Source organism: Cervus elaphus, chromosome 11 (genome assembly GCF_910594005.1).
Source record: "Cervus elaphus chromosome 11, mCerEla1.1, whole genome shotgun sequence".
NCBI lineage: Eukaryota > Metazoa > Chordata > Mammalia > Artiodactyla > Cervidae > Cervus > Cervus elaphus.
The window spans coordinates 99819441-99831496 of NC_057825.1; the positions used below are offsets into that span (position 1 = coordinate 99819441).

Here is a 12056-nt window from a genome sequence, read left to right on the forward strand (position 1 = left end):
CTACCCCCAGCCCCCCACTCGGGGCCAGCCTCAGAGCAACATGTGTGAGGAAACCGTCTGACTAGCATTGAAGCTTTTGCTTTGGTTCTCGCCTTCTGTCCTAGAAACAGCCAATTCCCTTCTCCAGGGGATCTTCCCAGCCCAGGGATCGCACTCAGTCTCCCACACTGCAGGCAGATTCTTTACCAGCTGAGCCCCCAGGGCAACCTTCCTGTCATGAGTGGGGCCCAATGTTGCTCTGGGCCCTGGAGTCCCAGCTGTGTCCCAGGGCGAGGGGGCCACCTGGCCACGTGATGGAGGAGGGCAGCGGCCTTACCCTCCAGGAGACATCTCTCCTCACGGATGCCCTGGCCTTCTGTTTCCTGCAACCTGAGGCCCACAAAGTGGATGAGCCCTGGGGGCTCAACGAGGTGCCTCCCGCCTTTCTGGGTCTCGTCCCAGAGGCTGGCCTTGCCTGTGGTGGTGTCAGCCGCCCAGATACAAGGTGCCTCTCTGTTACAAATGCTCTTTATTTCAGTGGAAAATTACAGCTCTGCTTGTTGGAAGTGGTTTCTGAACAGAATGGCCAGACTATTCCGAGTCCCCAGAAACAAGGAACTGGTAGGAAGCCGAAGGGTAGGGCTGTCCGTGGGCCAGGCTGTACAGGGGGATTAGTTTTGTGGGGCCAGAAGTTCTGGAAGAATATCCCGCAGGCGCGTCACGTGTCCCTGGAGGTGTTTCAGCTTCAGGGCCGTTGTAGGTTTCAGGTTCTGCTGCGGAGTGGTGAGGTTGGAAGAGTTGGCGCTACTGGTGTTTGGCGCATTGATGATATTGGTGTATATTTGAATGGGGGCATTCAGCCGAAGTTCCGGTTTGATCCAGTTCATGGCCAAATAGTTCTAGAGAGAACAAGCAAAAGTCAGCCTGAAGTAGCTGCCCAAAAACGCTGTCTCAGATCATCCAGGAGGCACGGCACCTTTGCCCCGTCCCCTGGGCTTGTCACTCACCGGAGCCGAGTAGATAAACTTGAACAGCAGAAGCCCTATGAGCAGTATGATGGTGGTGGCTATGATTTTGAAGCGGTAGCGTCTCCAGAACACACGGATGAATCTCCCAATGGGTGACCGGATCCACATGAACAGGGTGTGGGTGCGTCTGTCCGGGAGCAGGGTTGGCAGAGAAGGGAAGAGGGCAGAGGGAACCTTCAGGTCAAGTAACCCAGAGCAAAAGGGCTTTCATTTGAAAAAAAGCAGCTCTGCTTCTGCCCACCCCTCTCTCCCGGCAGCTGCACTCCCCTGATTATAACTGAGCTCTGAGCTGGAGTTGGCTGGTGGGTTAAGTATCCCTCTTTACGTCTCAGCCCCCTCCCCAGCACCACCCCCACACCAATTGCCAGGCCCAGCAGCTCAGCTTTTTGAACCAGGAAGAGTGCCTCAGTGCCTTAACCCTGCGGGACCCTTACAAGGGAGGATGGAGTGTAGGGTATTGGTTGGGCTCTGACTGGCCTCGTCCTGCCGCCTTGATTAAGGCTTCCTTTTCTGTCAGTATCTCCAGGGTCATCTTCACTTTACCCTAGAAACACGATGGGTTGTGGGGGCACTGAGTTCAGATGGCAGGAACAAGAACCTGCCTTTTCCCGGGTTCAGAAGGGAAAAGGGGTTCAGCTCAGGCCCCCAGAAGTCTGTTAGAGCCAGGTTATATGACACAGCGGGCTTCCCAGGTGGCTCAGAGGTAAAGAATCCACCCGCCAAGGCAGGAGACTTGGGTTCAACCCCTGGGTTGGGAAGATCCTCTGAAGAAGGAAATGGCAACCCACTCCAGTACTCTTGCTGGGAAATCCCATGGACAGAGGAGCCTGGTGGGCTACAGTCCATGGGGTCGCAAACAGTCGAACAGGACTTAGCGACCAAACAGTGTGGCTCAGCAGTCAGCCCTGTAACGCAGGCAACAGGCATCCGCCCCGGCTCGTACCGACAAGCGCCATTTGCCGCCATCGAGGACCTGGCAAGGCCACCAGCCGGCCACATTCTTCATCTTAAAGAGAGACGAGTGCTTGTGCTGGAGGCAGTGGGGCCACTTGGGGTCAGCCTCCAGCATTCTGACCGAGCACAGCCTGGAGTGCGGGGCCGGGAGGGGCATGTCTGACAAATCCAGCTCCAGGACCCCTGAACCCAGAGAGAGGTCGTCAGCGACGCAGGCACTTCCCTGCCCTGTGGCTGCAGGCCCCGCGCTGGGGTCTCACCTAGAAAGTCATCCGTGGAGATGATGTTGTTGTCCCAGACCTGGATGATGAGCCGGGCTGGGAACTTCGTCACCGTGGGGTCCAGGCTCCATATGTAGTCCTGGAGGTGGCAGAGCATGTATTACTGGCCTGGCTCTTCTTGAGAGTTCATGGCCACTGAGCCACTCACCACCCAGCCGTGATGGGATGGTCATGGAGGAGGAGGGGCAGGAGGGTTTATACCCAAGGCCACATTCCAAGCATCTCTGTGCAACTCACAGGCTCCGGGGGGAGGGGAGGGAGTGTGTCTGACCCCCCACCCCACCTCGGGCCTGTTGGCTGTGTGCTCGGTCACTCAGTCGCGTCCGACTCTTTGCAACCCCATGGACTGTAGCCCGCCAGGCTCCTCTGTCCACGGGATGCTCCAGGCAAGAATACTGGAGTGGGTTGCCATTTCCTCCTCTAGTGGATCTTCCTGACCCCAAGGATGGAACCTGTGTCTCCTGCATCAGCAGGTGGATTCTTTACCATTGTGCCACCTGGGAAGCCTGGGCATGTTACCTTCTCGCTCAAGACACACACATGCTCTGCCACCAGGTAGTCCAAGGTGAAGATGAACCGCCAGTTGAAGATGCCCTCCCCCGTCAGGGAGCGGTAGTGGACGTCCGTCTTCTGCATGTCCTTCTCCAGCCCGAACAGCCACCTGGGACCAGAGTCTCCTCACCTGGGGTTCTCGGTTCACTGTCCCCACTCCCTGAGCTGGCGCCCCGGGGGGAGGGCTGCCCAGTACACCCCGAGGTCAGGAGCATCCGCAGGAATGACAGAACTAGGCACATTGGAGGGCACTCTGCTCCTTCCCTCACCCTTTGACATAGATGTCGTTTATCCTGTCGTTACTGTTCTCCTTTGGGTCCACGAGGGTGGTTTTCCAGATAATGCAGCGGAGCTCATACCTGCAGCCACCGTTGTCTGAAGCTTTGTGGAGGAATAGCTCCCCAACCGCAGCCTCAGCAAGGTAACAGGCCGGGGGGTGGGTGGTAGCTGTGCTCCGTGCCCACCCAAGTCAGGCTGGGCTTGGGGGGCCGCCTGAGGAGGCGGCGCCCTAGATCCCCCGCAGAGGGCAAGTGTCACGGTGACTCAGCGTTGGAGCCTGTTGGTGCCCCGCCCTGCCTGGTGTCACTCACCTGTTAGGCTTCCTGGGCCCAATGTTGACTGGGGGGCCGGGAGGCCCAAGCTTCTTAGGGAAGATGTCCACCCACATTTGCACCTTTCCCTAGAGTGGACAAAGATGAGCTGGCTGGGCTTGGCCAACCCCCCTCCGCCCCAACGCTACTCCCCGCTCTCGGCATGCTGGCCTGGGGGGAGGTCCCCGTCCCAGGTTCAGGCCTGCTGAGGCTGTTTCCAGCACTAAGCATTGGGGGATCTAGGAGGTCGATGGACTTCAGACAGGAAGTCAGTGCGCCACGCACCAGCTTCCGCTTGTTTCTTTTCTTGGCGGGAAGAACACGCTGGTGCTGTGCGACGGCTGTGAAGCTGGGGGCTGTGATGCCAGGGTAGCACATGTCACTGGGGTCTAGAGGGGGATGCCATTTAACAGGCCCTGCCTGACAGCCTCTGCACACAGGTACGAGTGGGATGGGGGCTGTGTTGACTAACCACCTAGTGGCCCTGAATAAGGGTAAGCTAGGTGATCTCCAGGTCATTCATGTTGTGGAACCACATCCGAAGGATGTTAAGCTTTCCACCAAGTGCAGAGGTCTAGGCAAGAAGGGGTAGAAGCGGTGAGGGAAGGGGAGAGAAGAAAGCAAGAGAGTAGAGTCACCAACACTTTGGCCACCTGATGTGAAGCGCCAACTCATTGGAAAAGACCCTAATGCTGGGAAAGATTGAGGGCAGGAGGAGAAGGAGGCAACAGAGGATGAGATGATTATACAGCATCCCTGACTCAATGGACGTGAGTTTGAGCAAACTCCGGAAGATGGTGAAAGACAGGGAAGCTTGGCGTGCTGCATCCATGGGGTCAGAGAATCAGACACGGCTTGGCAACTGGACAAGAGCAACAAGAGCTACCAACAGTGAGAGTCCTTCAGACCACGTGACCTGGTTTTATTCTGAAACTGGCCTCATTGACTGAGAAGACAAGTTCAGTGAGGGTGGTTTTAAAAAGTGCTCGGCACTTTGCTCAGTGCTCAGAACTTTGTTATGTAGAACGTGCTGTCAGGTTGAGAGATGGGGAGAATGAGATGAGCCATTCCGGTGGCTGGAGGATGGGGGATCACTGGGGTGCCTGTGGGGATTTTTATTCCTTTTGTTTGGAGTTCCTTGCTGTGCAGAAAACACAGCCTGCATTTCACAGCCAAGTCAGGGTTATGATGTCTGCACTCTGACCCCCGCTCCATCCTTCCCACCTTCCATCCAGGGGAAACTCGGGCAGTGCTGACCCTGGCGGGTGGGGCCCCCAAACACTTCCACAGCAGACACGGGGCCTCAGCTTTTCATCAGCAGCTTTTTCAGCTCTGACTCTCTCCACTCTTCGTGACATCGCTGCAGTTTCTTAGTAACACACTCAGAACATGTTTGCCATCTTTGCACTCACACCTGTGGATGCCTGGCCTTTCCTGCCCCTCTCATCCTAGGTGGTGGGGCTTCCCCGCCTCCCGCTCCAGCCCCTCAAGGCTCATACCTGGTCGATGCCCGGCTGGCTGTCGCTGTACAGAGTGCGGGTCTCCACATGCTCGGGTACCAGCCCCTGGGTGTTCAGGAGGTACAGAGCCAGGCGCTCTTTCTTAGATCCCAAGAAGCTCGCTCTAGGGGGCTTGAGTTCTATATGGGGAGAGGGGATGGGTAGGAGGTATCAGGAAGTCACGGCCTTCCCATCCCCCACATGGGCCCCGCCTTCTCCACCCTCAGCCTGGGAGGTGGACTTGGTGATCCTTTACAGGAGGGTAGCAGACAGGGTGGCGCTAGTGGTAAAGAACCCTCCTGCCAATGCAGGTAGACTTAAGAGATGTGGGTTCAATCCCTGGGTTGGGAAGATCCCCTGGAGCAGGAAATGGCAACCGACTCCATGCCTGGAGAATCCCACGGACAGAGCAGCCTGGCAGGCTGCAGTCCATAGGTCACACAGAGTCGGACACGACTGAAACAACTTAGCTTTGTGCAGGGACAGGGTGGGAGTAATGCCCTCTGGCAACTCCTCCATCCTGAGCCCCACCGGAGGCAGAGGCCTGGCCCTGCGCTTGCTGGCAGGTGTGTACGCTTCTCACCAAAGCTTTGCAGTTCGAATTTTTTCCCGTTGTAATAAACAGAGTCACCCTCAGGGCTGAAGAGAGGTGGTGGCAGTCCCTTTCGCTTGGCGTGGTGCTCCAAGAGCAAGCTTGGGGGCATCTGATCCCGCCACCTGAAGGGCCCTGACCTGTGGGGAGACCCGAGTCCTGGAGAAGCCCCTGCTGCCCGCTGCAAGCTGACCGGTGCTGGGAGTAGGCATGCAGATGGGTTTGGGCCCCAGCTCCCCAGCCTGGGATGCAGGTGTCTTCAAGGGGAGCTGTGGGCTCCCTCCTCCACCCTCACCTGCTCCCTTGCCCACCGCCACCCCCCACCCCAGCTCAGGTCCTCACTGGCAATAGGATTTGGAGAGCCCACAACGAGCTCCAAAGCCAGACAGGAGTCGGTCTTCAAGGTCAATGACTGTGGTTCCAATCATATCATCAGGTGAGAATAGGTCAAAGTCATATAGCTGGATCTCTAGGTCTTTCTCCAGGGGGATGGTGCAGCTCAGTTCAAACATCCTAGGGAGAGGGTGTTGGAGACACAGAGACTGACCGTGTTATCCACCTGCCTCCGTCTCCAGCACCCTGGCCCCACGCGCCTGTGCCCAACTCTGTTTGGTTCCGGTGAATATAGAGAGCAGAGCCTGGCATGACTGTCATCTGCCAAAAACCAGCCCTCAGTCCTGGTGGGAGCGACTTATTTTTTTTTTTTAATTTATGTGGCTGCTCTGGGTCTTAGTTGTGGCACGCAGGATCTTTAGTTGTGGCGTGAGAACTCTTAGTTTCGGCATGTGGGATCTAGTTCCCTGAGCAGGGATCAAACCTAGGCCCACTGCATTGGGAGTGCAGAGTCTTAGCCACTGGACCACCAGGGAAATCCTGGGAGTAATTTTTGATAGGCCTGGGGTGTAGGACTCTGAGCTCCCTTCCAGGGCAACATGTCTGAGAGGGAGGGGAGGGCTGGGCTGCCCGTTGGTGCTGGTGCTTTGTCCATCAATTGAACACGGTGCTAGGAACGCAGAAGCTAGAAAGGAACATGAGCATTCTCTGCCTCTGGGACTGCTCCCAACCCGCGGGGGATGAGAGCAGGGGTGTGGGACCGGGCGCACTGGGGCGGCTCACACGCCAAAGATGGGGTCCAGAGTGTTGGGCTGGTACTTGTCCCGGTTGCCAAGCATCGTCTGTCCCAGTTTCAGGATCACGTAAGGGTCACACTGGGGTTCAGGCAGAAGTGAGGGGAGGACAGGAAACAGGAATCAGCCCGGGTTGGCTAGGGAGGGCAGGAGTGAGTCAGAGAGGAGCCCCTTGTACAGACGGGGCCTTTGGGAAGTCTGCAGTCTGGGCATCAGCCCAGGGGGCTCCGGGATGCTGGGGTGCAGAGTGAGGTGTCGGGGTGGGGGGGCGGGGAGGCTGGTTACCAGGCCGTTGATGTCTTGGGGCTGCAGGTGGGAGGCTCGCACAATGTACACCCGCACCACGCACTGCTGAGGGAAGTCCTCTTTCTTAGGCCAAAGCGGGAACTGGCGAGGGGGCTTGGGAGCTTCCGGGTTCTCAGGAAAGGGGTAGACGCGGAACTGGCCCTGTGCGTGTGTCAGGGAGGGAAGGTCTTGGCCGCCAGCCTGGCAGCAGCGGCCTGGCTGTGTAACTCCCTCCAGGAGGGGCCCCGGGTCCCCAGTCAGAAGAGTGGGTTGTGTTGAGGATGGCAGGACCTGAAACCCACAAGGACCAGTGGGGGCAAGTGCTGCAGAGATGCTCAGCCAGGACCACGATGTTCAGGAGGGGTGATCAGGAAGGGCATTCAGAGGGGTGTTAATGCAGGAACTGAGCTCCCGGTTTCCGCTGAAGGGAGCTCTCTTTCCACCCCCATCCACCCCTCCAGGTCCGCACTTCTTTTCAAAAGCTCTTGAGCCTGAGCGGGGATTGAAAAGCCTAGCCCTTCCTGCGTCAGGGGAGGCGACCCTGAGTCCCCGCAGAGGTCAGTCTCTGCGCCCCACTCCCGAGACTGTCAAGCCCTCCATGCCCATCCTCACAATGAACATGCAGAACCAGGGCTCCTAGCAGAGTCTTCCCCAGGCAGAAGGGGCCCAGGGTGGCGGGTGCAGCCGCGCAGGGCGGGACGCACACCTTGAGCTCCCCGACCACAGGGCTGCCCAGCCTGGGCCGCTCCTGGTAGAGTTTGAAGGTCCGGCAGAAGTCCTGCAGGCCTTGGAAGGCTGGCACAGCCTCCAGCTCGCAGTCATACACCTGTGGGAGGGCGCGGAGGGCCCCGCTGCGGGGTGGGGCAGCCGGCCAGGCCCGGCCGAGGGCACCATCCCTAGGGTGGGGCGGGCGGAGGGACCCCTGGGCTGCTGCCCGTGGAGCGGTGGTTCCTGAAGGCCAGGGGTCGTGTGGTCCAGTGTTGTGGAGACGGTGCGGGAACACCCCCTGCTGCCCCTCTCCCCGCCCCTCCACCAGCTTGGCTGTTCCCTGAGGGCCCCGTGCCCGCATGCTGGCCTCCCCCCCACAGCCTCTCGGCCCCCCTCAGCGGTCCTCGCTCTCAGGGACCTGCGGACCTTCAGGGTGTGGTAGTCTTTGTACTTGTACTTCAGGGTCCGGGGAGCGTCTCCGGTGGCCCAGAACAGCTTGCTCCACCAGTCTACCTCCTGGTCATTCGCGTCCTGGCAGGAAGAGGGGGCGTTTCCCTGGGGAAGGGGCGCGGGGGCTTCCTCTGCCCCACCCCTCCCTGGGCTGCCCAGGGTTGTGCCTTTCCCCGAGGCTGAGCCTCTGTCACCTCAGCTTTGCTGGACTTGAACCAGAACTTTTCACAGAGGTAACCTAGGAGCTGAAAAATGACTGCACATGAGCAAGGTGAGGCCCAACTGCCCAGCCCACCCATAGCCTCCCACTTCCCAGAGGAAAACAGACTCAAGGTCACGGCCTCCTTCCCTGGCTCCCTTCCCATTCACAGAGGCCTCTTAATTCAGGGGTCCTCAGAAATAGGATGGGGGCCAAGAAGGAGGGGAAGGTTTGTTCTAGGTTCTCTTGCCCGCAGCCCAGATTGAACTCCGGAAGGCTCAGAAGTTCAGAGCCTTAAGCCCCACCCCAGGCTTCTAGATCCGAATCTGCATTTGTTCAGGATGTCCCAAGGATTCCTGTGCATTCAAAGCCGACAGGCGCTGCTCCAGGGCAGCAGTTCTGAAGTTCAGAAACACTGGAATCACTTGGGGTGGGGTGAGGTATGAAAGCGTTGGTCACTCAGTCGTGTCTGACTCCTTGTGACCCCATGGACTGTAGCCCGCCAGGCTCCTCTGTCCATGGAATTCTCCAGGCAAGAATCTGGAGTGGGTAACCATTCCAGGGAATCTTCTCCAGGGGATCTTCCCCACCCAGGGATCAAACCCAGATCTCCTACATGGCAGGATTTTTTACCATCTGAACCACCAGGGAAGCCCTTGAAAAAAAAAAAGAGAGAGAGAGATTGATGCCACCTGGGTCCTACCCCAGCAATTGGTCAGTGGTCTGGCCATCCGGGCTTTTTAAAATTCTTGAGCAACTCTAATGTGCAGCCCAGGTTGAGAATCGCTGCTCTTGAGTTTTCCTGAACAATTAGGCCTCACCCTGGAGGCACAGACATCAGAACTGTGTTTAATCCACCCTCCTCAGGCACAAGGGCCATTTCCTGAAATGGCACAGGGCCTCCGGCCCTTCACTCACCTCCTGGTACTTTTTCACCGACAGCGCTGCGTGGAGAAAGCACAGTCGTGAGTCTCAGGAGAGAGGACGAGGGGGAGGAGGGGCACCCCCGCGCAGGGTCAGCCCGTGGGTGAGGCCTGGGGAAGGGCAGGGAGAGAGGGTCGTACTTGGGGGCCGCGGGGGCACGTAGTCCTCAGCCCAGGGGTCACAGAAGTAGGGCTGCAGAGAGTGAACGTTGGCCTGACCCACCACGGTCTCCTGGCCGAAGTCCTGACTGTCCACCACCTTCAGCACCAGCGGCAGTGCAAAGGTCTCCTCCGTAGGCATGTACTGCAGTGCCGGGACAGGCCAGGGCGTGAGGCTTCCCGCGCGATGGGCATCGTCCCAGCCCTCACCCACGGTGTCCTTACCAGTGTGAGGAGGAGGGCTGACTGGGCAAAGTTGGGATTGGTCTGAAAGTCCCTGATGGGCTCGGTCTGCAGGGACTCCTCCCAGCATTCCACCAGGAGCCGGGGCGAGCGCACCTGCTTCATGTTGCGAAGGCCCCAGACCAGCATCTGGCGGGATGGAGAGCGGGTGGGGGCGGGAACAGGCGCTGCCTCTGTACCGGGGTCCCGGCCTGGCTGGGGGGCCTGCAGGGCCAGGACACGAGGCTCGCCCAGGCCCCCTCTCCTGTGGGGAGGAGCGCTTGTGCTCCAGGCCTGGGCACCGTCCTCTCTCCTCCATGACGGAGTGCCGCGCTTCCCCCCTTGCTGCCCGTCTGGCCTCTAATCATTTCTCTGGGAGGAGTTCCTGACGCTGGCTGCCTCCCAGGCCTACAGCAGCTGGTGTGGCCCCGGGCTCCCAGGCATGGCGGTGCCCTCTAGCTCGTGGCTGATTTGGGTCCCACAGAACCCCATGGCCGGTTAGCACGATAGTGCCCTGAGATCTCGCTATCTGTGGCCCCACACTGGGCACCCCGCGCGCAGCCACCCCCTCCTCAGAGAGCTGCCTCGGGGCAGAGTGGGAACCAGCCACCTGGCCTGATCCGGGCTGTGGTGCTGGGAAGACCTGACCATCGTGCACTCTTGGCCAGGTCTGTGGCAGGCACCGAGGTTCTAACATGGGGCCCTCCATGCTACTCTCAGAAGAGGTGAGAAGTGGCCTGGCATTTGGAGTCTGGCAGGGCCGGGCCTAAACTCTGTAGCTGCCATGGAGCCCCTGTGTTGCTGCGCATGGGTGTGTTATTTATCAGAGCCTGAATTTCCTTCTCTGGAAGGTGGTAGTCCCTAATTTTTGCTCAGGGGCCACGTGAGGCTCACACACAGTAGGTAGTGAATGCTAAAGCCGTTTGTCTACGACCTGCTGGGTGCCAAGCCACTCAGTCATGTCCGACTCTTTGCGACCCCCTGGACTGTAGCCCACCAGGCTCCTCTGTCCATGAGATTCTCCAGGCAAGAATACTGGCGTGGGTTGCCATTTCCTTCTCTAGAGGATCTTCCCAACCCAGGGATCGAATCCGTGTCTCTTACGTCTCCTGTATTAGCAGGCAGGTTCTTTACCACTAGTGCCACCTCATGATATTTTGCTGCTGCAGAGATTTACATTAAAATACTGCAAAATATTCTATCAGAGCTTTTGCCCTTCACGTCTGTCCTGTCTCTCTGTGTCTCTCACAGGGTATCTTCTTGGGGTCCAAGCTTTGGATCAGGTAGGCAGAAGGCACAAGAGGGTCAGCAGAGAGTGCTCCATGATGCTCAACTGCTCTGGGGACAGCTTGTGCCCCACCCACCCGCCTGCCCCGCTCCACACTTTGTCACCTCGATAGCCATTTTCCTGAGCGTGGGCTGGATGCTCTTGGGCAGGATGTAGATGCCATTCTTCCAGGGCACACTTAACATGGGCAGCTGCTGTCTGAGGCTCTGAAGGGATGAGGCAGGGGAGCAGGGAGATGAGTCCCCATTGCTCTGGTCCTACTGTCCCCCCTCCCCCACTCAAGCAGGACCCTGAGAGCGCTCAGCTGAGGCAGCCCTGGAGCCCTTTGGGCAGAAGCTAGTGGCGGAGTCATGGAGAGGCCGGGCAGGTCGGCACCTCCCACCCAGCAGTGTCTGAGCCAGGGCCCCCCAGGGCTTTCTTGAGGGACTGGGCTTGGGGGCTGCCAGTTGTGGAACCCATGGCAGAGGAGCAGGGCAGGGTGGGGGCACTGGGCACCCCACCTCCCAGCTGGACCCCCTCTCCTAGCACCTCAGTCTCAAGGATCAGCTCACAGGACGCCAAGATTTCGCCCTCTTCGTCCTCCAGCCCTCTTACAAGGGGGTGCCACCTCATGGGGGGCAGGATCCGGTCTTGGGCGTCCAGCCAGACCACCGGCTGCCACATGGTCCGTCCCCACAGCGTCTCACTGCCCTGGAGGGAAGGGGTAGTTCACAGAACATGGGGGCCAGGTTGGCAGCATCCCGGCTCCTCCCGGGACTCTGACGCCACCAGGATCAGGGCTGACATTTATGTTCTCAGGCTGTGCTCTGCAAATCGGCCTCACTGAGCACTTTCTGAATATTCTCCTCCACAATAATGACTCCTCACAGGAATTCCCTGGTGGTCCAGTGGTGAGGACTCCTCACTTCCACTGCAGGGGGCATGAATTCAGTCCCTGGCCAGAGAACTAAGATTCCTTCATGCCGCGTGCATGCATGAGTGCTTAGTTGCTCAGTCATGTCTGACTCTTTTTCAACCCCATGGACTGCAGTCTGCCAGGCTCCTCTGTCCATGGGATTCCCCAGGCAAGAAGACTGGAGTGGCTTGCCATGCCCTCCTCCAGGGGATCTTCCTCACCCAGGGATCGAACCAACATCTCTTATGTCTTCTGCACTGGCCGGTGGGTTCTTTACCACTAGCAACACCTGGGAAGCCCCGGTCATGCCGCACAACGAAGCAGA

General features: G+C 58.7%; 1 protein-coding gene and 1 non-coding gene across 2 annotated transcripts in view; both read right to left on the reverse strand.

Annotated features, from left to right (window-relative positions):
• Positions 1-650: 650 nt before the first annotated feature.
• The window catches only part of FER1L5 (fer-1 like family member 5), a 54131-nt gene continuing 42725 nt past the window's right edge, over positions 651-12056 (reverse strand). The window contains exons 33-53 of the mRNA XM_043917206.1: positions 11350-11526; positions 10941-11030; positions 9552-9698; positions 9309-9471; positions 9163-9188; positions 8240-8290; positions 8022-8126; positions 7594-7713; positions 6888-7049; positions 6592-6683; positions 5818-5988; positions 5467-5615; positions 4884-5023; positions 3385-3473; positions 3064-3153; positions 2762-2903; positions 2222-2321; positions 1951-2144; positions 1442-1551; positions 987-1134; positions 651-878 (exon numbers count right to left, since the gene is read on the reverse strand). Of these exons, the coding sequence (XP_043773141.1) occupies positions 651-878; positions 987-1134; positions 1442-1551; positions 1951-2144; positions 2222-2321; positions 2762-2903; positions 3064-3153; positions 3385-3473; positions 4884-5023; positions 5467-5615; positions 5818-5988; positions 6592-6683; positions 6888-7049; positions 7594-7713; positions 8022-8126; positions 8240-8290; positions 9163-9188; positions 9309-9471; positions 9552-9698; positions 10941-11030; positions 11350-11526 (2694 nt within the window). The remainder of the gene's footprint in view (positions 879-986; positions 1135-1441; positions 1552-1950; positions 2145-2221; positions 2322-2761; positions 2904-3063; positions 3154-3384; positions 3474-4883; positions 5024-5466; positions 5616-5817; positions 5989-6591; positions 6684-6887; positions 7050-7593; positions 7714-8021; positions 8127-8239; positions 8291-9162; positions 9189-9308; positions 9472-9551; positions 9699-10940; positions 11031-11349; positions 11527-12056) is intronic.
• TRNAG-CCC lies at positions 6272-6344 on the reverse strand. Its single transcript has one exon. It is a non-coding gene; the product is annotated as a tRNA-Gly (tRNA).